Here is a 21,502-nt window from a genome sequence, read left to right as displayed (position 1 = left end):
CGAAAGTCTCATCCCCCGCCATCGCTGACCCCGATCTCTGTCTGGACTTGACTCATTGCTTGATTCCTTTTCTTCTTCACCTGGACCTCTGTATTCCATCTCAAGCATCGACGGACTCGCTCCTCTTTCATTCCCATCTGTGCTCTCATCATACCGGCTGATCCAGAAGTCATTGCTGGTTCGGTCGCCTCTATCGCCTCTACCGTCACCTTAAACCTTTTTATGCAATCAGAGCTTACTGCAGTTCTCCAACAGAGTTCCCAAGCAGAAAAGTCCCCCGGAGAGACCTATAATTTTACCCAGCATGGACATGAACTTTGTGGAGAGAATCACCGGGTCTCCGGCCTTCCGCATCATGTGGAAGTCGGAGACTCGAGCGCTGATCCCGACTCAATCAAGGACACTGGCCACTCGTCCTTGAAATCGGTGAGCTCTGAAACGTTTATCCCTTCGTCGCCATCCATCGGTGGGGCCAGCCAGTTCGGGAATATCATCCCTCAATCTCCCAGCAAGCAAGCAGACTTCCGTTCTAAGAGAGTGGCTTTCGACACTCAACCGCGTGTCGCTCTGGGAGCGTTGCCCAATGGTACGTCATATTCCCTCTATTGAATGCGTGCAACGTTCTCACGATTCGATATGCAGAGGTCTTGACTCATATTCTGTCACACCTGCCCCCGCCGTCCCTGTCGTCCATCGCGCTGGTCTCCCGTCGTTTCCATAGTCTGGTTACTACGCCTCACGCCTGGAGAATTGCATTCTCCCGCTATTTTCCTGGCCCTTATACCGTGGAGAATGGCGCTCGCCTTTCGACGGCTGATGCCTCTGACAATGTGGCTTCGAACAAGCGGTACTTTTCGAGATTGACTGCGCTTGCTTCCTGGAGAAGCGAGTATATCCTGAGAACCCGCTTGCTGCGGTCACTGTCGAGAGGCAAACCGGCCCAGTTCGAGCCGTCAAAGAAAACCGGTACTGTTCGGTCCGCGAATGTGCGTCATGGTAGCGCTGTGGTTACCTATACTTCGCAGCTTATGTATCCAGTGAGTCACCTGGGCGGCTCATTTGGTGCGGAAGATGCCAAGAAGGTGCCCCTCTTCATTCATGGTGCTTCGGAGCAGGGCATCGCGTCGGCCAGTGATCCTTCCGCAGTCAAGGCGGGGACGTGGGGCGTGTCTGATCATCAAATGTTCCGGCACTTTGCGGATCTGTATCCTGGGGATGCCGAATATGGACTTGGAGCAGGTGATCTTGCCGGACAACCAAACTCCATGGATGTCAGCCAGCCGTATGGTATGGTCTACGGAGAGGGCTGTCCACAAGGGCGCAGTTACTTTATTTCCACTGCTGAGCAGCGCGGCCGCTTCCTCGACCTCACTGAATCAAGCTCTCATCCAAAGCAGGGTATACCCGCGCTCAACCCGGCGACAACATCTATCACAGCAGTTTGGATCGCCAAGTCTTTGCACATTCTCAAGATGACTGGAGGCTTGATGGGGATGCTGACTGGCTCATCAGCTGGTATCCTCAGCGGCTTTGCTTTGGGCCCTCATCCTACCTACGAGAAGCGTTTTGAAAGGGGCCAAGTGACCGCTAAGTGGGCCATCTGCCCCGGTGTCCCTATTATCGGAATTGCGATTGACGATAATTATTCCAAGCGACGCTCTTCCCGGGGGAGAATCTGGGCGATGGTTCTTAACGCTCTGGGTGAGATCTATTATCTGACCGACATCCCTCGTCAGCCCGAGGTTGCAACAAAACTGAGCGTGGAGGAACTCGACCAGCTGGCTTGGAAAACAGGCCGAAGCGTTCGCTGGGAGCTTGTTGAAGCGACTAGGCGAATTGCACGATCAGATCCCTTCAACAGGGAGCCCGTGGATGGTAGCTATAGTCCACACTCTTCGTCGGACTCGATGAAATTGGATGAGCAGCAGATTGTTGCTGAGACCAAGGAAATAGAGCGCTTTTTGAAGTTTAGACCGAAGCATTTCCGCAAAGTCTGTGATAGCTGGGATATGCGGCGTCAACTGAGAGTCGATTTCGCTGGTGACGACGGCCACGGGGCTGGTGAATCCGTTCTGGTCATTTCTCGAGGCGTGGGCGAAGGCGAAAAGGCTTCAATCCGGCGGTTTACTAGGGTGATGTCGAAAGACGGCCTATTTGCCGCGCCAGGAGCTATTTCTCAACCCCATGAAACGACACCCCGATCCCTATTCGGTGGGCCTGCGCATACACCCATACCGTCCGTGGTTTCAGATACAGGTAGCCTGCCGCCGTCAAGGGCATCTACTTCTATCAGTGAGACCCGTTGCTCGGTCGCAAATACTGAATGGCGCATGTCGGACTTTACGTTTGGCGATCGGAAGTCTGTCCAAATCACCACCAGCGCCTTAGATCAGTCAACCTATGCTGTGTTGACGGCTGATGAGGATCCACTGCTGGGGATGTCTGGCAGCTCGGCGTTCTCCTCAGCCATGTCTTCTCCTTTACCGCATATGCAGCAGTCGTCACCCAAACCAGAAGTACCTGGTCAGCGAGGACGGTATATTGCTGTTGGTACCAGCACGGGCTTGGTGCTCGTATGGGATATGCGGGCGCCCACGGCCAAAAATACGGATATGATCAATCCTGTCTCTCCGTTGAGAATCATCCAAACCGATTCACCTCAAGTATCGTGTGTTGCCTTGACTTCCTTGTACTTGGTGCATGGTGGTAATGACGGTTTGGTGCAAGCTTGGGATCCCCTTGCTTCAACAACACGCCCGATCCGGACGATTAACTCCCGGTTCTCCTCTCGTGCTCGCCGCCGTTTGGTTCAAGCGGAAGCCTCGGTTCAAGGTGTTGGAAACAACTACTTTGCGTGCGGTGCTATCTGTCTTGACCCGGATCCGACTGTGCTGCGAGGCATGGTCGCTCTGGGAACACATCTGCGGTTCTGGGCTTACAGCTCCTCTGGCGCAGATCAGTACAAGAGTAGCAAGCGTCGACTTCGCCGGGGACTCCGTGGTAGCAACACGACTGCCGAGGGTCAACGATTCAGCAACAGTGGTCGCGGCGCTATCAGGGACTACATTGCGGATGAAAGAGTGGAGATGGAGCGGCAGAAGATTGCGGATGAGAAGGAAAGAGCTCATCTTAGCAATCGGTTTGGCGTCGATCTTTTGGGACCCGATGTTAGTGAGGAGCAGCTCCTTGCCTATGCGCAACTATTGAGCGAGGAAGCCTTTACTAGCGAGGCGGGCAAACGTGGTGAGATTGTCGAGAGCTCAATGGTCAGCACTTCTCCTAGTGATACCATTGGCCGAAACGACAGCTCGGTTGCTGCGGATGACTATTCATCCTCATCCTCTCCTTATCAAAACACTGAAGATGATCTGGCCCCAGATATTGCCGAGGCTATCCGCCTGAGTCTGCTTGACGAGGGTCCTCCTTCCGAGACGCCATCATTTTCACTGAAGTTCTCTAAGGACTTTCAGTCAAGCCACAGTGACATTTCACCCTCGGAATTGGCGGTTGCTGAGAGCAGCCGACAGCAGGAGCTTGATGATCTGGAACTTGCGATTCAATTGAGTCTCGCAGAGAGCCAGAGCCTTGAGCAAGCGGAGAGTCAGCAGCGAGATGAATATCCCTCATCAAGTGCGTTTCCGTCGTCATCTGACAATGGTAAAGGGAAAGGAAGAGCCTTATAAATGTTTTCCCCATGGTTTTGGATTTATTGTTTCGGTTCAGTTAGTTAGACCATTTCTAGTCACCGTCAGCCGTATCTGTCATTCGAATTATTTTTATGCATACTATCAGTATTTATTTCAGAGCGCACGCCTGATAGATAGATCAAATCAAAATTTAAAAGCGAAGTCTGTAACGTTTACCGTATATACCAAGAGACACATTAATGTACTTTATACATCAAGCAAGGAGGTTTATACAAGCCGCTTGAAGAAATACACAGGTAGAACATCTCAACAAGATATAGGGCACGAATCCAAGCTAGACAAGAGGCGAGGGAAAAGCAAATTACAGCATGAAGAAAGCCATGAGCGAGGCGCCGGTCAGCAGACTGACGAAGGGAACAGTCATGGCGCCCGCAGCATTCTTGTCGGAACTGGAGCCAGAGCCAGACTTCGAGCCCGAGGAGCCACCGCTGGTGGAGTTGGAAGAGCTGGAGTTGGAGGAGCTGGAGACGGTGCCGGAGGTGTGCGCGCCGGGGGTGTTGGACTCGGCGTCGGCGAGGGCGGTGAGCTTGATGCCGGTGATCTGGTTGCCGTTGTGATCGTAGATCTTCTGGGGGATGTCGGTGGAGGAGACGTCGACGAGCTTGCCGGTCCTGGCGCCGGAGTAGCCGTTGTCGATCATGTCCTGGACCTTGGAGGGTCTCTTGGGGAGGTCGAAGGAGTCGAGGAAGGTGGAGTTGGAGATGAGGGACTTGGAGCAGGTCGGGGCCTGGAAGGAGGTCTGGGTCTTGTTGGAGGCCTCGATGAGGCTCATGTCGAGCTTGGAGTACTGGGCCATGAGGTTGTCGTAGTCGACGAGCAGCTTGGCGGAGCCGTCCTCCCCGAGCTCGACGAGGCCGTAGTTGTTCTCCTCCTGGGTGTACTCGTAGACGAGGCCACCGGAGAAGGACTGCGACATCTCCTTGCTGTACAGGGCCTCCACCTCAGTCCAGTAACGGGGGCGGACCTCGTTGCAGCCGAACTCGGAGAAGAAGACGGGGATGGAGGCTTCGGCGAAGTCCTCGGTCAGAACGTCGTAGCCGCTCTTCTTGAACGTGGAGTTGCCGCACCACGAGTACGAGTTGAGGCCGAAGAAATCTGAGTGGGAGCTGGGGGCGTCCTTGTCCTCGCACATGAAGTAGTTAAGCGTATCCGCAAGGATGGGACGGATATCGGCCGCAGAGTAGCCAACGGGGATGGAACGGTTGAGGTTCTTGGCGATGTAGTCCTTCATGTCACGTTGGACGGCCTGCGTAGGGGTCAGCTAATTGTGTATCTTTCTCTTGTGGTTCCACAGTGGATGGACAAAAGTAACTTACGCGGACGTAGGCGGGGACGTCCTTGACGCTCTGCTCGTTGATCACCTCGTTTCCGGCGAAGAAGCCCAGGGTGTTGGGGAAGTTCTTGAACGCCTCAATAACACCGAAGACCTGCTTGAAATAGATCTCATTGTAGGTGCTCTTGGGGTCGGTACGATCCAGGTAGCCACCCCACAGAGGAGAGCTGACATCGAGGATCATGTGGATACCAGCCGCGTTGAAGATCGATGCGCACTTGTCATGGTCGAGACTGGGAGCCAAGTTATAGACACGGATGGTGTTGACCTATTGCGCGAATCAGCGATTTGATCTTATCGGACTTTACCAACGGTACGGAACTTAAACTTACACCCAGGCGTTGCATGAGAGCAGCATCACGCAAGCAGGCATCGGGATCGCTGAGGGGATCCTTATCCTTGGTGAAGCCAGAGGAACCGCCAGGCTGGTAGCTGTTGAAATAAGAAGCGAAATGATCAACAAATCCGCCTTCCACGGTAGGTAAACGAGATCGAGATCGATCATCCGAGAGGTAAATCCTTACTCGACACCGAGGACTTGGAACCGACTGCCGGTCTTGCTGTTCACAAAGTCCTTTCCTTGGACCTCAATGGGCACCACGGCGTTGACAGTGGTCGCGAGCGCGCAGACCGCCGTGAGAAGGCGAATGTATGTCTGCATATCGATTCAAGGATCAGCGATACTGTCGAAAAACAGGCAGGAAAAAAGGAGAAACAACGCAGAGAGACTTCAGCTCCCAAATGATGCGCGACGTACCTGAACCATGTTGGAAGCTGCAAGATATTATCGACCCAGAAGGGTTTAGAAGAATGCGATACAACAAGTTTTGGAACGATTGAACAGACCCTTCCACAGGAAGCGCCAAAATATCAATAGAGGGGCTTGAACTAGTCGTAGTACTAGTTTGTGGGGACCCAAAAAAGAGTGACTGAGGTGAGGGATGCTGGATGAAGCCAGACGCAGAGGGAACGAACGTGGTGGGTTTAAAAGGGCATCACACAGACGACGAGGCAGGGAAAAGGCACCAGGAGGAAGAAATAGCCACAGGCTCAGGGAGTAAGGGGAAGAAGAGAGGACTGAGTGAGTGAGATCTTCATATTGGAAACAGAACGGGGGGCCAAAGCAATTATCGGGTATCAGCGCCCAGACGTTTAATTTAAACGATATCAAGTTATCAACATTCTGATTCAACACTAAAAGCTGGGCGCCATGAACGATTCAGATTCAGGGACAGTGGAGCTGACTAGCAGGCTAGCTGCACCAGCGTCTCACTTGAGGCTTGGGCATTGGTTCGGTCTCTGGTCAGAAGGTTTGAATAGACTAGTTGGATGTTGTTAACTTGTTGGAAAAGGGTTTGTTCTTGGTTGTCTTGGGTTCATCCTGACTAGACTAGTTCACAGAAGGGAGGATTAGGATGATAGAATAATCCCGTCCATTTCTCATGTTAGTTACTGCTGGTCTGCTTAGATACCTAGTAGATAGATAGATAGATAGATGGATAGATGGATAGATGGATTAGTACTAGATACGCTCCGTACTTACTACAGTATATAGAAAGGACCATCATTGTCAAATTGTCTTTGCACCTTACTAAAAAGCTACTAGTCCGTTTTTTTTTTTAAAATACAACCCAAAGCTAAACCCATCGGAACAGTGGTGATTCGGAAACAAGAGGGACTACCGGCGCTCAGCAACCCAGGCGAAAGTTGCGGTATCTGGCCCAGGTTCGGAGGCAAAGGAGACCGACGACGAGAGGCAAAAGGGGAGAGAACATAGACAGAAATAGAACGACAAAAGTCATGGCGCCGAGAAATACCAAGATCGTCCGCCACGTCGGCGGCCAAGACACGATGCAAATGTACAGGGGGTGGAAGGTGTTACACAGGTAGTGGAGATGTTGAGACTGGCGAGCGCCGCACATCACAAGGAGAAGGTCGATAGGCCAGACTCGGAGAAATGACCAGGCCACGGCCCAGCGTGGACCGGCAGCGGGTTGAAGGGCCAAGACTCCTATGCGGCAGGGAGGTAGAGAGGATGGGAGCGCCGCAGTCTTGGAAATTAGAAGGGAGAACATTTATTCGAGGTCGTGGTTGTCAGCACTGCCACCCTCGCTAGTGAAAGAACCCAGCTTGAGACCAGCGTCCATGGCAACCATCTCAGCCAAGATCTCCAGCACGTCCTTGGGAACGGTCTTGTCGTATATCGAGATCAGGTCCTTGGGCTGGGGGTAGACCTTGAGGGCCTTGTAGAAGCACAAAGCAGCTTCAATCTGGTCCGAGCCTATATGATGAAAGACAGATGTGTGAGCTATGTTGTTTTCTGATCCATCATAACTGACCGCGTCAAAGAAACATACCTTCGGCACACAGACCCTCTCCGCGGGCGACTTGACCCATGAAGTAGGCCTCCTTCTCCTCGAGGTCAGTTGGGAAGCCCTCATCCTTGGCCTGCTGCACTGCCTTCTTGATGGTCTCCCGCTGCATAGCTCCCTGGGCCTCAGCTTCCTCCTTGACGGCGCGGGCAAGGCGCCGGTTGTTTCTCTTCAGGCTTTTGCGGAACTCCGGATCGGTCTGTCTCTTGTGGTCGAAGTAGACAGCATAAGCTATAATGTGATTCCGATCGGATTAGCCTCGATGTTGCGACCATGCGATCGATGGGTTCCTCGGTTCTTACCCAGAAGGCCGGTCAAGATCGTGCCGGCGGAGGCGGCCACCAAAGTCGACGTTCTCATCTTGGATAGAGGGAAGAGAAGAATATGTGGTTTTCAATACAGAACAGTAGAGTAAAGCTTGACAAAGAGAGGGAGATCCTCAGGTAGTTCCAGCAAGGGATGGCGTTTGAAGGCTTTGTAGATTCAGTGACGCTCATCTCGAGTCCTTGTAACCGGGCAGCCGTAATAATTTTGAAGCGCGGGATCATTGTTGTTCCGCCTCGGGGTTTCTGTCCCGCTTGAGCAGCCAACAGGACAGCTCCAGGGACCACCAGCTGTCAATGACGCTGTGCTTCCTCCGAGCCCGACTTGTTCTTAATCATCGTCGGGGATTTCAACGTACTTGTGTCGCATCCTTTTGCATCAAGCATGGAGAGCCGCGGCTTGACCCTCCGCAGCAAGACGCGCCGTGCTCGTCCCCAGATTAGTGCTCCGAAGCCCATATCCGGGCCTCTTCCACCGAACAATAAGGCTGCCGATCCAAGCCAGGGAGCTACAAGCTCGAGCTCAGTGTCGCGCGAGCGCTCGAATAATAATGGCGCCACCTCAGATCTGGTCAAGCGGAGGTACTCTACCCGATTCAACCAGGCTCCTGAATTCGATACGAATGCCCCTCCTGTCCCTGGTCTCCCGACCGCAGCAGGAAAGAATGAGGGCCTAAACCCCCCAGAACCCAACAGGAAGCCATCGACCGACTCGTCTGGGCCCCCGAAAGTAGATTTGAATGCGCTGCGGGATCCGAGTCTGCCAGTAGACAGATGTGAGTCTTCACTTTGTGGTCCCCCTGATATGGTAGTTGCTGCCGAGGCTAACTCGGCTTGTCAACTATATAGATGTCGCAAACCTGCTTGCCAATGCTACGGAGGAGGAGATTGAGGAGTACCAGAACAGCCTTCGGAAAGTGAGGAACAGAACATCCACCGACCTTCAGCAGAATGTATACCAGAACCGTACCCAGTTCATCAAGATTAGCAAGGAAGCAGAGAAGCTTAAGGGGGAGATGCGGACTCTGCGCACCTTGATGGCAGAGCTTACCACCGCACTGAACCAGACTACTGTTGGAAATGCGCCGAATCCTATGTCTCCGACGAGCGATGACTGGCTACCGAAACGTCACGCGAACCGTAGTTCAGTCGCTAATCTCGAGAGCATGTGGAATGTTCAACTTCAAACTCTCTGGAAGACTGTTGAAGGTTCGCAGAAGTTCTTACCCGTCGTGCCGGGTCGACATATCGTAATGGAAACAGGCCAATGGGTCGAGCTGGACTCTGCCACCTGGAAGCCTAGGCGACCCGTTCACATTGTTCTTCTGAACGATCATCTACTGGTGGCTGCGAAGAAGCGCAAGCGTGTCGATCAGAGCAACCCCAACCATCGAGGGCCGGTCCCCACTAAGTTGGTTGCAGAGGAGTGTTGGCCCTTGCAGGACGTCGACATGATTGATCTTGGCGCGAATCTTGGCAGTGGTCCAGCCCGTGAAGAGGCCGAAGAGCGAAGCATCGCAAACGCAATCAACGTCCGTGTTGGTTCAAAAATCTTTACGTATCGTCATGACAAACGGAGCAGCTCCGAAAAGAGCGAGCTCCTGGCCACCTTCCGGAAAGCAGTCGAGGACCTACGAAGAACCTTGCGATCTGAAACGGAAGCAGCTACGAAAACGAACGATTCATTCGGATATGCGGGCGCCAGACATTCCTCTCATTCAACGAAGCCAGATCTTTACAACACAGCCGAGAATCCTCGAGACAAGCCCGAGGTTCGCATCGACGTGGATGGGAAACAGCAGAATCTTCGATGGGTGGAGGCACAAGTGGACGAACTTGACATTGACATCGCACTCCAACGGTTCGAAGAAGCGGTCTCAGGTATCGAGCGACTTCGAAAGCTGGCCAAGGGTCTCAAAGGAAATGCCGTTGCACAGGAAGTGATCAACACCAAGGTTGATGAGCGCGCCGCCAAACTGGCCGCAGTCTTATCGCGATTATTGTCCGACACCCATTCGTTCCTGATGACGACCAAGACGAATGTCACTTGGTTGAACCGCCTGGGTTTTGAGGGCCAGGCTCGGGAGGCCTACTTGGAGGCACGATCGAAGGTAATATCCAAACGGGTTCGGTAAGTTTGGAGTCATGTTATGATTGAGGCTGCAGCAACTGACTAGCATAACCAGAGCATGTGTCTTCGAGGGTGACCTGCCTCTTTACATCTTTCAAATTTCCTACGTTTACTTCACCCTGATCAAGAACACTATCAGTGTCTACCAGCAATGCTTCCCGTCCGTCATGACCAGTGCTTGCATCAAATGGGCGAAACACCACTTGGATGGGTTTAATGACCTCCTAACCCGGCAACTCAGCAGCGTACAGCGTGGCACGAGCGTTTGGCAGAAATGTATCGATATTGTTCATGAACAAGCCGATACGCTGTCTGAGGTTGGGGTCGACTTCACTGATCTTGTGGCTAAGGGGCTAGAGATACAGGATGACGGTGGGGAGAAGCCGAAGATGACTCGGTCCGAATCTTTGATATCGGGACTGGCGGACGCTGCGCGGGATCATGGGTTTTGAAGTATACCAGAATCAAGGAGTTGGGACCTGTCATGGCAAGACAACTAATTTTTATACGATCTTCTTACGAACTATAATGCACTACACATGATTTTTTACTGATGCGTGCACTACTCAGAAATAAATTCCCGAAGGTAGATGGTATCAAACTGGAACCATATGTTCCCGCCATGAGATTGGATCCCTTAACATATCATATACTTCAAGCACATATTTAACACCCGCACACTAACTACATCGACAACCTAAGTAGCGGGAGAATAAGGGGGACGACATACCTTGAACAAATTCAGATCCTTATACAAGATTGCCAGCCTGGTGAGCTTTCTGCTGCTGGTAGAAGATGCGCTGGTTGATGTGGAAGAGGAGCTGGAAGAGCGGGTTCTGCATCGTCCTTGGGTGCAGGGCCTGCCAGCCCTCGTTGACGGCCTTGAAGACCACGCCTGGGTCGGCGCGCGCTTCTTCGTCACCGATCCCGAAGACGTACTCGTAGATCTGGGTGATCTTGCGTGGAATCGGATGTGATAGTGTTGGAGGGATGCTGATGGGTGCCACATTCCCTCTGGGATGCGAGGAGTCAGGGTCGGTGAGCGAGATTCTCTCATCAAGGAAGGAAAGCATGTCCACGCCTTCACCGTAGTATAGATTGTGGGCGCTGAGGGATATCGAAGAAGCTTCGTGGACTACCCATCAGTCATGGTCGCTGACACTCTTGGACAGCGGTCTCCAAACGATTTCTCTTCTTCCAAAGACCTGACAATTTGCTTGCTACTTGTGAAAATAAAAAGGAAATAGCATAGCTTAGGTATGGTAACGTATGCATCGCTTTTGATCAAAATAATATACAGGTGAGAGGTGTCGTCAAAATCTCTATATACCATCCAATGCTCAGAGATCTATGATGAGCGTCTATCCCAAATCAGGTCGCCTACATGGAGTACCATTCATAAACATCTTCATCTTGCTGCTTGGTCTCTTCGTCAAAAGACTGGTCCCGCCGTAGTAGATGGGCGTCCTTGTCAAATCGTGAGGGTGGCGACCAAGCCAAATCCCAGACTTTCGGATCGCTCATGACACTGTCGGATTCCAACAGGCCAAACCGGAAATCAAGAGGCTCGCCTCCGTCACCAGGTTCTGACGGAAGACGCATGTAGTATCGGACACTATCTGGAATCTCCTCTTTGATGTGGCTGATCATGATCAAAGCCTGCTCGTCAGATAAACCGCGGTGGCGCACGCTGTTGGACTTGTCGCTGGAACCCCGGAGCCATCTGTCCTTACCAGACATGCGCCTCGTGACTGTGGTAGGCTTTCCGCTTGTCTCGCCCGCCTCGAGAAAGTGGATACATTTGTCCCGCAGTGATGCTGACATGTTGGAAAATGGTTCGTCGAGGATGACGATGTCCGGCTTGTGAATCAAGGCACGGATGAAGAGGACCAGCCGTTGCTGAGCAGTGCTCAGCTCTCCAAATCGCACCGAGTCGGCGTACTCGACATCATAGTCTATCGGCACATACCCTTTGTTGTTGAGCGTTCCGATTTTGGGGAATATCGCCAACGATTTCGCCGACACCTCTGGTGGTTTCGTTGCGTGGGCAGCATCCGGGTCTAACTCGGCTTTGAAGAACCTCAACGCTGCACTTACATCCAGGTCTCGATCATGATCTAACGTTGGCTTCGCAAGGAACGTCTCGGCAAAGGCAGACTCGATCGCCTCACGAATGCTAAGTTGGCGAGGGAAGAATGCGTGGATCTCGGGTGACGAGTGGCCCAGACGCGATTGGAGTTCAAATATCGAGATCCCGGGCTTTCCAGCTTCGGGTAAACGAGAACGCCCAAGAACCTTGATGGGCAAGGCATACGCCTGTGGGTGGTCCGATGTGATCAATGATAGTAAAGTGGTCTTGCCTGAACCATTGGCTCCGAGCACTACCCAGCGCTGACCGCGGCGGACTGTCCAATGGAGACCATCTCTCACCGCGTTTTCCACCTTCTGCTTCCAATTCCCAAGAACGGCTTTGTCGCCATACTGTACCCGAACACCGTCCATCTCAATAAGCGGCTCTCCTCCACGAGTCGTTACTGCACTCAGTTTTCCCTCCCGTCGTTCGATAAGGTTGAGATCCCAAAGCAGCTGACGATCTAAATATCCCGCCTCCATATCCACATTGGCCTTACTCAATATCTTCTGGTCCGCCTCGTCGAGTTTTTGAGCAGCATCCTTGTTGGTGAGCTGTCTCCAGACGTTCAATGTCTTCTCGGCGTCCGACTTCGCCCCCTGGAACAGAACCCGGCTAAAGTTCCCGAGGAGGAGAATATGAGTGATCCAATCTGGGACATTATCCTGCGGCCGTAGGGCAAGAATTAATCGTGGTGACGCCTTGTTTGCTAGGCGTTCAAGTAGACCGGAAATGCTCCGGACTGTCGCAGGGTCGAGGCCCACTGAATAAATGTCAGTAGCCGGGTATCAGTTGCAGCAGAGAGAAACTTACTGAAAGGTTCATCGAGGAGCAGCAGCTGGGGTTGGCTAAGGAGAGCCTTAGCGATCCGCGCACGCCTTGTCTGACCATTGCTCAAATTGGCAACCGGCATGTCGAGCAGCTCCCCCAGGTGCAAGTCGGTGATTACCTGCTCCAACAGCTGCTCATCCCGGATAGTACCATTCTCTTCCCCTTCCAAAGGGTTTAGGGAAGTTTGGCCCCTGAGGAACTGGCGAACAGACCAGTCGGTTTCCTCTCGAAGACTCTCATACCGGGCGCTCAGGTAGGCGCCCCGAGTGCCACCAATTGCCTCCGACCCTTCTCCCTTAAATCCAATGTACTGAATCGCATTCCCGACAAACCGTAGTCGAGAATCCTTGGTCGCGATTTCATCTGTGAGGAGGTAGGGGTAGCTGCGAGCGGTTGGCGGAAGGCAAATGTACTGGCCGCGGAGGACATCGAGCAGCTGGGTTCTCCCCGAGGAGCCGATCACAGCCCAATGTTGTAGACTTTCCTTGCCACCAGCAGCAGACGATGTTGGTTTTGAGGGTAGGACGAAATTCAGGTTCGGAAAGAGAGGGGGATTGTGCGCTTTGGCTGCATCGTCAACCGTGGGATAGTTCTGATAAAAAGTTCCATCTTGGATGCGAATCAGCGGTGGTGCTAAGGAGGAGCCATAGCGTATGGTGCGGAGGTAACTCGATGATCTGAGTGAAGAGGTGCGCAATATCGATCGTTTGAGAAGCATGGTTCTCGGCTGTTGTCGCTTGTCACTCCTCCAGGAGCCGTCGGATACAGACCTCGCGATCCAACGCAGACCAAATGACGATCGATTGTTTCTTCTCCAACGCCGAGATCGCTGGCCTTAACTCCGAGGCATCAACCCCAACTTGTAGTCACGTGGGTTTATCTCCGTTTGGGGTAATTCTACGGAGTACAGAGTAACCAGAGCACTAGATACCTCAACATCCCACATTCCTCTGGTCAAAGATGGTTAATGCTCTTGGATACACCTGCAACATGACACACATGGCATAACCAGCTGGATTTTGTGCATCCAGATGCAATGTCGTGCAGATGGAAGTACAATCCTCCATAGTCTCCACAGATGGACAACGACTGAACTCCGATAGGCATCGGCTAAAGTCATCCCCCCCTCTTCCTTGCAGGACGAGTTAGCAATGGTGATTACTGGCATCATTTCTTGGAGATTTTTCAAAGGGTTCTTCTGCTGTCACTCATCGAATCTCAGTCGGTTGTAAACGCTTCCTCTGGACACCTTCCGGGCGAGCGACAAGGCCAACATGACTATTGACCCCACCATCACTAACGGCTGGTATGTCGAATAACCCCTCAGTCTTTGCTCTTTGCTCATCTGACTGTGTCTGATATATACATGCAGTCAGGAGACCCAAGAATCGGTCCCTTCACTTCCCTTATTCCTTGAGGCAAGGAAAGTCGCCCAGAGCAATGCGGGGAAAGTTGCTGTGATAGATGCGACCAAGGGCGAAAGCTTCACTTATGGCCAGCTTCTAGCAGATACAGCAGTATTAAAGAAGACCATACTGGAGCGTTTGCATCTGAGGAACACCGGAGACCTCGAAGAAGCGCGCATTGCTTTTTTGACTCCCAATGGATACGATTATGTTGTTACTCAGTGGGCCATATGGGCTGCTGGAGGCGTCTGCGTACCTCTATGTATGTGGACCATTTAATTGCTTTGATGGAATCACTGACAGGATTTCCCTATGCAAGGTACAACCCACCCAGTCAAGGAGCTGGTATACACAATAGAGGACTCGGATCCATCTTTGATTATTCTGCATCCCTCTTTTGAGAAGTCTGAGGTGCCGCTCCGCAAGGAGATCGCCAATGATATACCATTCATGCGTCTTGAGCCTTTTCATTCGAGCGCGATTACTTCATCACTGTCACTGCCGAAGCTCAGTTCGAAGTCCTTCCTTGATCGAAGAGCACTGATGATCTACACGTCGGGGACAACCTCTAGCCCCAAAGGCTGTGTCACAACCCACAAAAACATAACTTTTCAGGCTAGCTGCCTCGTCCAGGCTTGGAAATATAGCCCATCAGACCATCTTATTCACGTCTTACCGCTCCATCACGTTCACGGAATCATCAATGGCCTCACGGCCACTTTTCTCAGCGGAGCCACAGTAGAGATGCACCCCAAGTTCGATCCACTGTCTATCTGGAGCCGGTGGCAAGATCACGGCACCTCAACAATGTTCATGGCCGTCCCAACAATCTATTCGCGCCTGAACGACTTTTTTGAAACCAAAATCCGCGGCACAGAAAAGGAAGCCGCGGCGCGGGCTGGCGCAAACGCACTTCGCCTTGTGGTGAGCGGCTCCGCGGCCCTCCCCACCCCGATCAAGGCCAAGTTCGCAGCCATCACAGGCCAGACACTTCTGGAGCGATACGGTATGACCGAGATTGGCATGGCTCTCAGCTGCGGGCTGGATCTTGAGAAGCGAATCGACGGAAGCGTCGGATGGCCCTTACCGGGTGTGCAGGTACGGCTTACCGACAAAGAAACGGGAAAAGTCATCGATGGCACCGACGAAGATGGCATCATTGAGATTAAGGGCGACAATGTTTTCCTTGAATACTGGAGGCGCCCTGAAGCCACAGCCAAGGAGTTCACGGCCGACGGCTGGTTTCGGACCGGCGACGTTGCCCGACGCGATGACGCGGGTGCGTACTTTATCCAAGGCCGCGCATCGGTTGATTTGATCAAGTCTGGCGGATACAAGATCTCTGCGCTGGAGGTGGAACGGAAAATGCTCGGCTTGGATGCGATCCAAGAAGTAGCCGTCGTGGGGTTGGCGGATGAGGAATGGGGCCAGCGTGTGGCTGCCGTGGTCAAGCAGAGGCCCGGGGTAAGTTTTTCGTCCCAAACTTCTCATTGAATATGGACTGATGTAGTCGCAGACTGAACCGCTAGAACTGCAAAGTCTTCGGGCTGAACTGAAGCTGGAGATGGCACCGTATAAGATCCCGTCAGTGCTGAAAATTGTGGATGATATCGAACGGAACGCCATGGGCAAAGTGAACAAGAAGATTATCATCCAGAAATATTGGCCGGACAAGACGACTTAAACAAATACAAGGGGAGGATTATATACAGCCGAATCCTCAATATGGATGAAAGGTTTGATCGTTTTATCTCAATGATACCCTTCCAACGCAGCCCTAAACCTATTAAACACTACAACTATCTATTCGCACATCGAAACAGTAGAAACCGGACACACTGCCCCAAAAGAACCAAGAACATAATAACGAGGTCCTCAAGGCTTGACAACCCTCATAAAGGGAAGCGTCAAATCCCTAAAGAACGTGACCGCACCATCCACACCGGCCGTGGTCACATTCCCATCCGGCAGGCCACAAACCGATGCAAAGGAGCCATACTGCTTCCGCTTCTTAACCACTAACTCTGCATACTGGTCGAGCGGACAGCTCTTGCCAGGTCCAGACCGGCAGGACGGGACAGCTGCTTGTGTTAGCTTGCATTGTAACCACCCCACAATGGGAAGGAGAAACCTACGGTAGACGGCATCGTTGAGGCGGATCCGGACGTTGACTGTGTCCTTGCCCTGGGAAGTGCAGCGGAGGCGCTCGAAGGCAATGGTCCCGCGCATGGGGTTCACGCGGCTGCTCACGTAGATCTATGTGGGTTTAGTTTCGAGAAACACGAAGCGGACAGTGTGATTTTGGGGGGGTTGTGGTTTGTGCGTACTCTGTTCTTGTCCATCTTGTCTGCGGGGAGCGGCTTCTGCTCGTCGAATACGCCTAGCAGCGAAGCGAGCTCGTTGATCTGGTTGTCGTGCGTGAAAGCCACGATGAGCGGAGGGAGCTTGTTGGCTCCAGTGCTGGTGTTTGCGGTAGCGGCTGGGCCGTCCTCGAGGAGGTTGACGATGCCTTGCAGGACGGGGAGCATGACGGTCATGTTGTTTCCCGCGCCGGGGCCTGACAGGATTTAGACCGGTTCTTTCAGCGTAGTCCTTTGGGCACTTCCACGAACGAGTTTCACGCACCTGTTCCGTAGTAGTAGCGGAGGTCCTGGCGATACTCATACTGCAGGATCTCCTTTTCAGTAAAGACATCACACCACGGACTGGTGCTGCCGGTGATCTGGGTCTCGAAGCCACAGAGGTACGGAAAGGTTGAAACCTGTGCGTCCGTGAGCGTGAGGTTACCGGAGATCTTCCGGTTCAGTCTCTTCGTGATTGCGGGAAGATAAGTGTCATCCCATGTGGAAGCGTAGCTGCCACCGCTGACGTCCTTGAAGGTAGGGCACATGTCGGATGTGGCCAGGGAGTTGCCAGTTGCAGTCTCAGCACCAGCAGTGATGACATGGATATCCCCGTAGGAGGAGTTCGAGCCCAGGTAGCCACGGGCGAAGAGCCTGGGTCATCGTCAGCATGTATGTCTATCCGATGACGGCGCTCACGTACCTAGCAGAATCGATCGTCCGCTGATAGTCGTTGGCCCACAGCAGGAAAGGAGTATTGTCCTCGTAGAATGAAGGATACCGGAATCGAAGATCGACCCCAAAGTTATACCTATTACCACTTCAGCAGAGGCTAATGGCCCGGATAACCGCGCTCCTTACAGCTCCTTGTACCCAGCGATAGACAGTTGACTTATCTGCTGGTCAGGATACCTCAGTACTGGCTCCCAGTCGGATAAGAAGCTCAGGGAGCCAGAGGCCCGGAATTTCGCCGATTGAATCTACAAAATAAGCACTTATCGCAGATGGGAAATGAGGACACGGGAATGCAACGCACAGCATCGTGCAGTGCCTGCCATTCCGCATAGGCACCGGGGTCGGGGTATCTACTGCCATGACGGGAAACATAGACAGCTTGGTCAACTGTGCATTTATCCGGCACATCAGGCGAGATCTTGTTGACATTAGGCCCTGGAGGAGCGAGGATTAGTATTTTAGATATTCCATGACTCCATTGGTAAGAAGAAGTACCTGCAAACCATGGGGAATTAGCTCCGAGATGCTGCCAGGTATCGAATGCGTGAACCGAGGCCGAATAGCCCAGACTAAGAAGCCATAAGGCTTGAAGATTGTGTCTCATTTTTTGCGTGCCACTGACCCAATCTTGCAGAGTATGAGAATTGTGTGGTTGACTTGGAGATTGAGTACGGCCTTCATGTTGCCATGCAAGATACTTATAGCAATCGATATTATTCTCCTTGATCAAAGTCAAGAGTCAGATCGGAGAAACTCCAACGCGAGACTGAGTCAGTTCACCACGCTTTCTCCACCATCTTGTGTAGTTCCATTTGCTGCCTGGAGTGGTTGATGATGGTGGAAAATAGTGTTGACTCGGCAGGCCGTTCATCTACAACCGCTCCGCCACGTGCGATCATGAACCAGGCACTAGGACCATCGTTAATCTAAATAAATTGGCAAACATCCTGATTCTCTACATGCGCATTTTCAAATTGATCAATACAGCCCACTGTCTGGAATAGGGTTTCATAGTTTGGAGCAGCCCCAAAACAACCCGGCTGTACACAGCGTGCAGGCTCAGGGCTGTGAGCCACACATGTATATCATGTCAAAAAAAGCCTCACAGTTAGATATCACATCGACGAACAGCTCACCCACCTCCCATGGAGGCTCACATTGTGGTATTGTGGTGTAGCCGATACCGTGGGCGTTCAGGGGCATCTTCGCCAGCCACATTACAATTGACCAGTGCGTGAAAATGGTGTAACGTATTATCCATGTGCTGAAAGCGACATTATCCGCATCAGTGGGATATAATCTCCAATCTGCTGCCCTTGCAGGTTGGCCGTGCCAATTGGATTGCCCATCCCCCTTGTATGTGGGAGCCTGTGCCGTCAAAGACATCAGATCCCGGTCTGGAGCCACGAGGGTAGAGGCAGGACGGTTTGTATCCAACCTGGGAGCAATCTGTAAACGCAGGTGGTGGTTGTCTCTTGTTATCGTCAGGTGAAAATATACCTGAATAAGCGTGGACGTTAGTCTTATCATCTCAACTTTCAAGTCAGGTATAGCAAACCTGTGAGAAAAGAGCAGCCTGTCCTTGACCAAATGTGCTTTAAAAAACTAAAACTACTTCTCTTAGAGCACGGTCTGGTGGACGCTCTGGCAAATTCGATCCAGACATGAGCAACACCCCGTTTAGAGACTTGGTTGGCTTGACCCAAGACAAATCCGGAGACAGATGCCTTGCTCGGCTCAAGTCTTAAAAAGGGGATGTCTCCTCCAGATACTGGATGGTTTTCTTTCTAGATTTGGTAGGCATTCGAGGAGATACATTATTGCCGGCTTATGTCTGAAAGATCCACCGAGGATCCCTATCCCCGAGAAAGTCGCCCTCTACATCGCCCATATCACTGATAACAGCAGTGATGCCCTGTGCATCCCTCAGCTTGGCCTTTTCGGCATTCTCCCGGTTAAGGACAACCCACAGCAGGCTAACGACGACTACATTTGCGACAAGATACCCTAGGGCGAACCCGTGGCCCAAGTAGTACCGCGGACTGGTTTCCGTCCGATAAAGCTGCGTCCCTAGCACTGCGCCCAAATTACCGATTGAGATCTGCATCGCGTTGGCGATGGCTCGCTTAGTCTGGCCGGATACGTTGTTGGCTGGCCAAGCGAGCACGATAGCCACGGAAGGGTAGATGCCGCCAGCGGCGAAGAAGACTCCGGCGTATGACACAGATGCTCGCTTGGAAGTGAGGAGGAGAATGTAACCTATGCATGCGAGCGTGGTGGATCCGATGATGAAAGGTGCGCGGCGTCTTGTGCGTTCAGACAGAATAGCGATGGAGATTGTCAGGATGAACCCCAGAGCATACGGAGGAACTGTGAGAAGCTGGGCTTCTGCAGCGGAGTAGCCCAGTTCCTTGATGATTGTAGGCTGATATTCTTAGATTCAATCGAGAAACGTGGCGATCTAAGGCATTGTCCTTACCATGAACAATGACAATGTATACAATGGTAGGGACATCGTATGGAAGCAGATTCCATACAGCCACACTTTGACATCCTTGAACGCATCCAGCACCGCTGTCCAGCTGAACTGCTCGTCCCGAGTTGCATCGCTGTCGCTCTTCAGGCGGAACTGAATGAAAGCACGCTCCTTGTCTGACAAAAATTCCGCAGTAGCAGGATAGTTGTAGACCCAGAAGTATGCGACGACGGACATGGCAATGGTCGCCAGCCCTTCCTACCAGACAGTCAGATTCCGTTCCCATTAGAAGAAATTTGTTGGCGTCGTACCAGAATGAAAATCCATCGCCAGCCGTTATATCCGCCCACACCGCGCATATGTGCAATGCCCTAAGGAGAGTCAGTATTACGCCATCGGTCTCGCTTCCGTTCGACGCACCCAGGCCAAAATGCCTCCAAAGGCGCCAGCGAGCGATGCAGCGCTGAAAAACAGGGCCACCCGATAGTGTTGTTCATTCCGCTTATACCACATGGAAAGATAGAAAACCACGCCCGGAAACAATCCACTTTCAGCAATTCCGAGGGCTACGCGAGGATGGAAGCTCCGCGTCTCAGCGGATCAAGGATCCACAAGACCACAGAGCCTCCCGCTCTGATCAGCACTTTGCTCATCGATCTTCAGGAAACTGGCCGGGCGCTCACCTGTCCGGGACGTGAGGAATCCGGCATAATTCTCCACCACGCCCATCAGCGTGGCAACAATGCCCCAAATCAACGTCAGCGTTGGGAGCCAGATTCGCGGCGTGGTCCGCTTGAGGACAATATTCGAAGGCACTTCAAAAGCAACGTATCCGATGAAGTACAGCGTCAGACCGGTCAAGTACATGTTGCCCGCTATGCCACCAGACCATCAGTACCGCATCTCGAGCAAGCTGGGACGGAGAATAACCTACTCATTCCGATGTCAGTCGCCATGCCCTCCAAGCGGGCGTTGCCGACTACAACCTAATCAGTACATGGCACCTACGCCGCATAGAGTAGACATACCATTGCTCCGATCCAAGAAGGACAAAAGATAGAGTATCGTCAACGGTGGGAGCAGCTTAGAATCCAGCTTCCGTAGCAGAGCCTTCTCATTGATACCGACCTGGCCTTCTTCAAGGCTACTCTGCAACTCTACCTCCCCGTTCCCCGGGACCAAACCCAGGTCTGGGTTGTTCTTTTCCTTGATCCCAGCCATGATCAGCAGGCGTAAGCTCAATCTAGGTCGATGTGACTCTGAAGATGTGCCTGACAGGGGCTCTTGTATTCTTTATAACAAACCCCGGACTCAGTCAGACGTCCTTCATCAAGCCAGATCTAAATCCATAGCGAGAGTCTAGACAGCACCTCATTGCTGCGGCAATTGCGCGATAGAGACGGCGTGGGGGAGGATGATACCCTAGACCTGAGGTTAACACATAACAAGGAAGTTGCATCGCACCGATTGACACGACTCGAGGAGATAATGCCGATCAACTTCTCCATGCTTCATCAGGATCAACTCAGCCAGTGTGGAGTGGGATTTCCCCCGTCTTGACTGCTGAATTAATGGCTGTTGTTGAGGGTTGATGAGCCATCGGACTCCGCGATGACGAGATCGATAGGCGCAGATAGAATGGGCAATCAGATATACACACAAAGTAAGCACACTGAAGATTGGGAAATTACCGAGCGATAGGAGAATGATAACTT

The 21,502-nt window shown here is 52.3% G+C and overlaps 8 protein-coding genes across 8 annotated transcripts, besides 4 other annotated features; 3 read left to right on the top strand and 5 right to left on the bottom strand.

The window, feature by feature from the left end:
* Window positions 1–222: 222 nt before the first annotated feature.
* ACLA_085060 (F-box and WD domain protein) lies at window positions 223–3,683 on the top strand (the record flags this gene model as incomplete). Its single annotated transcript, XM_001268236.1, has 2 exons — window positions 223–586; window positions 643–3,683. 2 exons carry the CDS (start codon window positions 223–225, stop codon window positions 3,681–3,683), a joined length of 3,405 nt encoding a protein of 1,134 aa, XP_001268237.1.
* Window positions 3,684–4,008: 325 nt separating this feature from the next.
* gel2 (1,3-beta-glucanosyltransferase gel2) lies at window positions 4,009–5,701 on the bottom strand (the record flags this gene model as incomplete). The annotated part of the gene is made up of 4 exons (XM_001268235.1): window positions 4,009–4,953; window positions 5,024–5,308; window positions 5,373–5,472; window positions 5,565–5,701. 4 exons carry the CDS (start codon window positions 5,699–5,701, stop codon window positions 4,009–4,011), a joined length of 1,467 nt encoding a protein of 488 aa, XP_001268236.1.
* Window positions 4,141–4,174: a microsatellite.
* Window positions 5,702–6,516: 815 nt separating the features above from the next.
* Window positions 6,517–6,557: a microsatellite.
* Window positions 6,518–6,553: a microsatellite.
* Window positions 6,518–6,557: a microsatellite.
* A 558-nt stretch (window positions 6,558–7,115) lies between these two features.
* ACLA_085040 (TOM complex receptor protein TOM20) lies at window positions 7,116–7,772 on the bottom strand (the record flags this gene model as incomplete). The annotated part of the gene is made up of 3 exons (XM_001268234.1): window positions 7,116–7,321; window positions 7,398–7,643; window positions 7,715–7,772. 3 exons carry the CDS (start codon window positions 7,770–7,772, stop codon window positions 7,116–7,118), a joined length of 510 nt encoding a protein of 169 aa, XP_001268235.1.
* Window positions 7,773–8,120: 348 nt separating this feature from the next.
* On the top strand, window positions 8,121–10,318 carry ACLA_085030 (exocyst subunit EXO84; the record flags this gene model as incomplete). The annotated part of the gene is made up of 3 exons (XM_001268233.1): window positions 8,121–8,511; window positions 8,585–9,866; window positions 9,922–10,318. The coding sequence occupies 3 exons, from the start codon at window positions 8,121–8,123 to the stop codon at window positions 10,316–10,318; spliced, it is 2,070 nt and encodes a 689-aa protein (XP_001268234.1).
* Window positions 10,319–10,615: 297 nt separating this feature from the next.
* Window positions 10,616–13,546, bottom strand: ACLA_085020 (putative ABC transporter; the record flags this gene model as incomplete). The annotated part of the gene is made up of 3 exons (XM_001268232.1): window positions 10,616–10,973; window positions 11,251–12,760; window positions 12,811–13,546. 3 exons carry the CDS (start codon window positions 13,544–13,546, stop codon window positions 10,616–10,618), a joined length of 2,604 nt encoding a protein of 867 aa, XP_001268233.1.
* Window positions 13,547–14,102: 556 nt separating this feature from the next.
* ACLA_085010 (acyl-CoA synthetase) lies at window positions 14,103–15,918 on the top strand (the record flags this gene model as incomplete). Its single annotated transcript, XM_001268231.1, has 4 exons — window positions 14,103–14,134; window positions 14,201–14,496; window positions 14,554–15,698; window positions 15,751–15,918. 4 exons carry the CDS (start codon window positions 14,103–14,105, stop codon window positions 15,916–15,918), a joined length of 1,641 nt encoding a protein of 546 aa, XP_001268232.1.
* Window positions 15,919–16,109: 191 nt separating this feature from the next.
* ACLA_085000 (putative histidine acid phosphatase) lies at window positions 16,110–17,992 on the bottom strand (the record flags this gene model as incomplete). Its single annotated transcript, XM_001268230.1, has 9 exons — window positions 16,110–16,315; window positions 16,370–16,490; window positions 16,562–16,791; window positions 16,860–17,230; window positions 17,280–17,387; window positions 17,438–17,556; window positions 17,613–17,746; window positions 17,807–17,880; window positions 17,934–17,992. The coding sequence occupies 9 exons, from the start codon at window positions 17,990–17,992 to the stop codon at window positions 16,110–16,112; spliced, it is 1,422 nt and encodes a 473-aa protein (XP_001268231.1).
* Window positions 17,993–19,139: 1,147 nt separating this feature from the next.
* Window positions 19,140–21,008, bottom strand: ACLA_084990 (allantoate permease family MFS transporter; the record flags this gene model as incomplete). The annotated part of the gene is made up of 7 exons (XM_001268229.1): window positions 19,140–19,736; window positions 19,791–20,045; window positions 20,099–20,158; window positions 20,208–20,353; window positions 20,471–20,662; window positions 20,722–20,766; window positions 20,816–21,008. 7 exons carry the CDS (start codon window positions 21,006–21,008, stop codon window positions 19,140–19,142), a joined length of 1,488 nt encoding a protein of 495 aa, XP_001268230.1.
* Between the last annotated feature and the right edge of the window lie 494 nt (window positions 21,009–21,502).

The sequence above is a fragment of the Aspergillus clavatus genome, genomic scaffold, assembly GCF_000002715.2.
Source record: "Aspergillus clavatus NRRL 1 1099423829806 genomic scaffold, whole genome shotgun sequence".
Taxonomy (NCBI): Eukaryota; Fungi; Ascomycota; class Eurotiomycetes; order Eurotiales; family Aspergillaceae; genus Aspergillus; species Aspergillus clavatus.
Note: the sequence above shows the minus strand (reverse complement) of the source record. Positions and strands in the feature narration are given on the sequence as shown.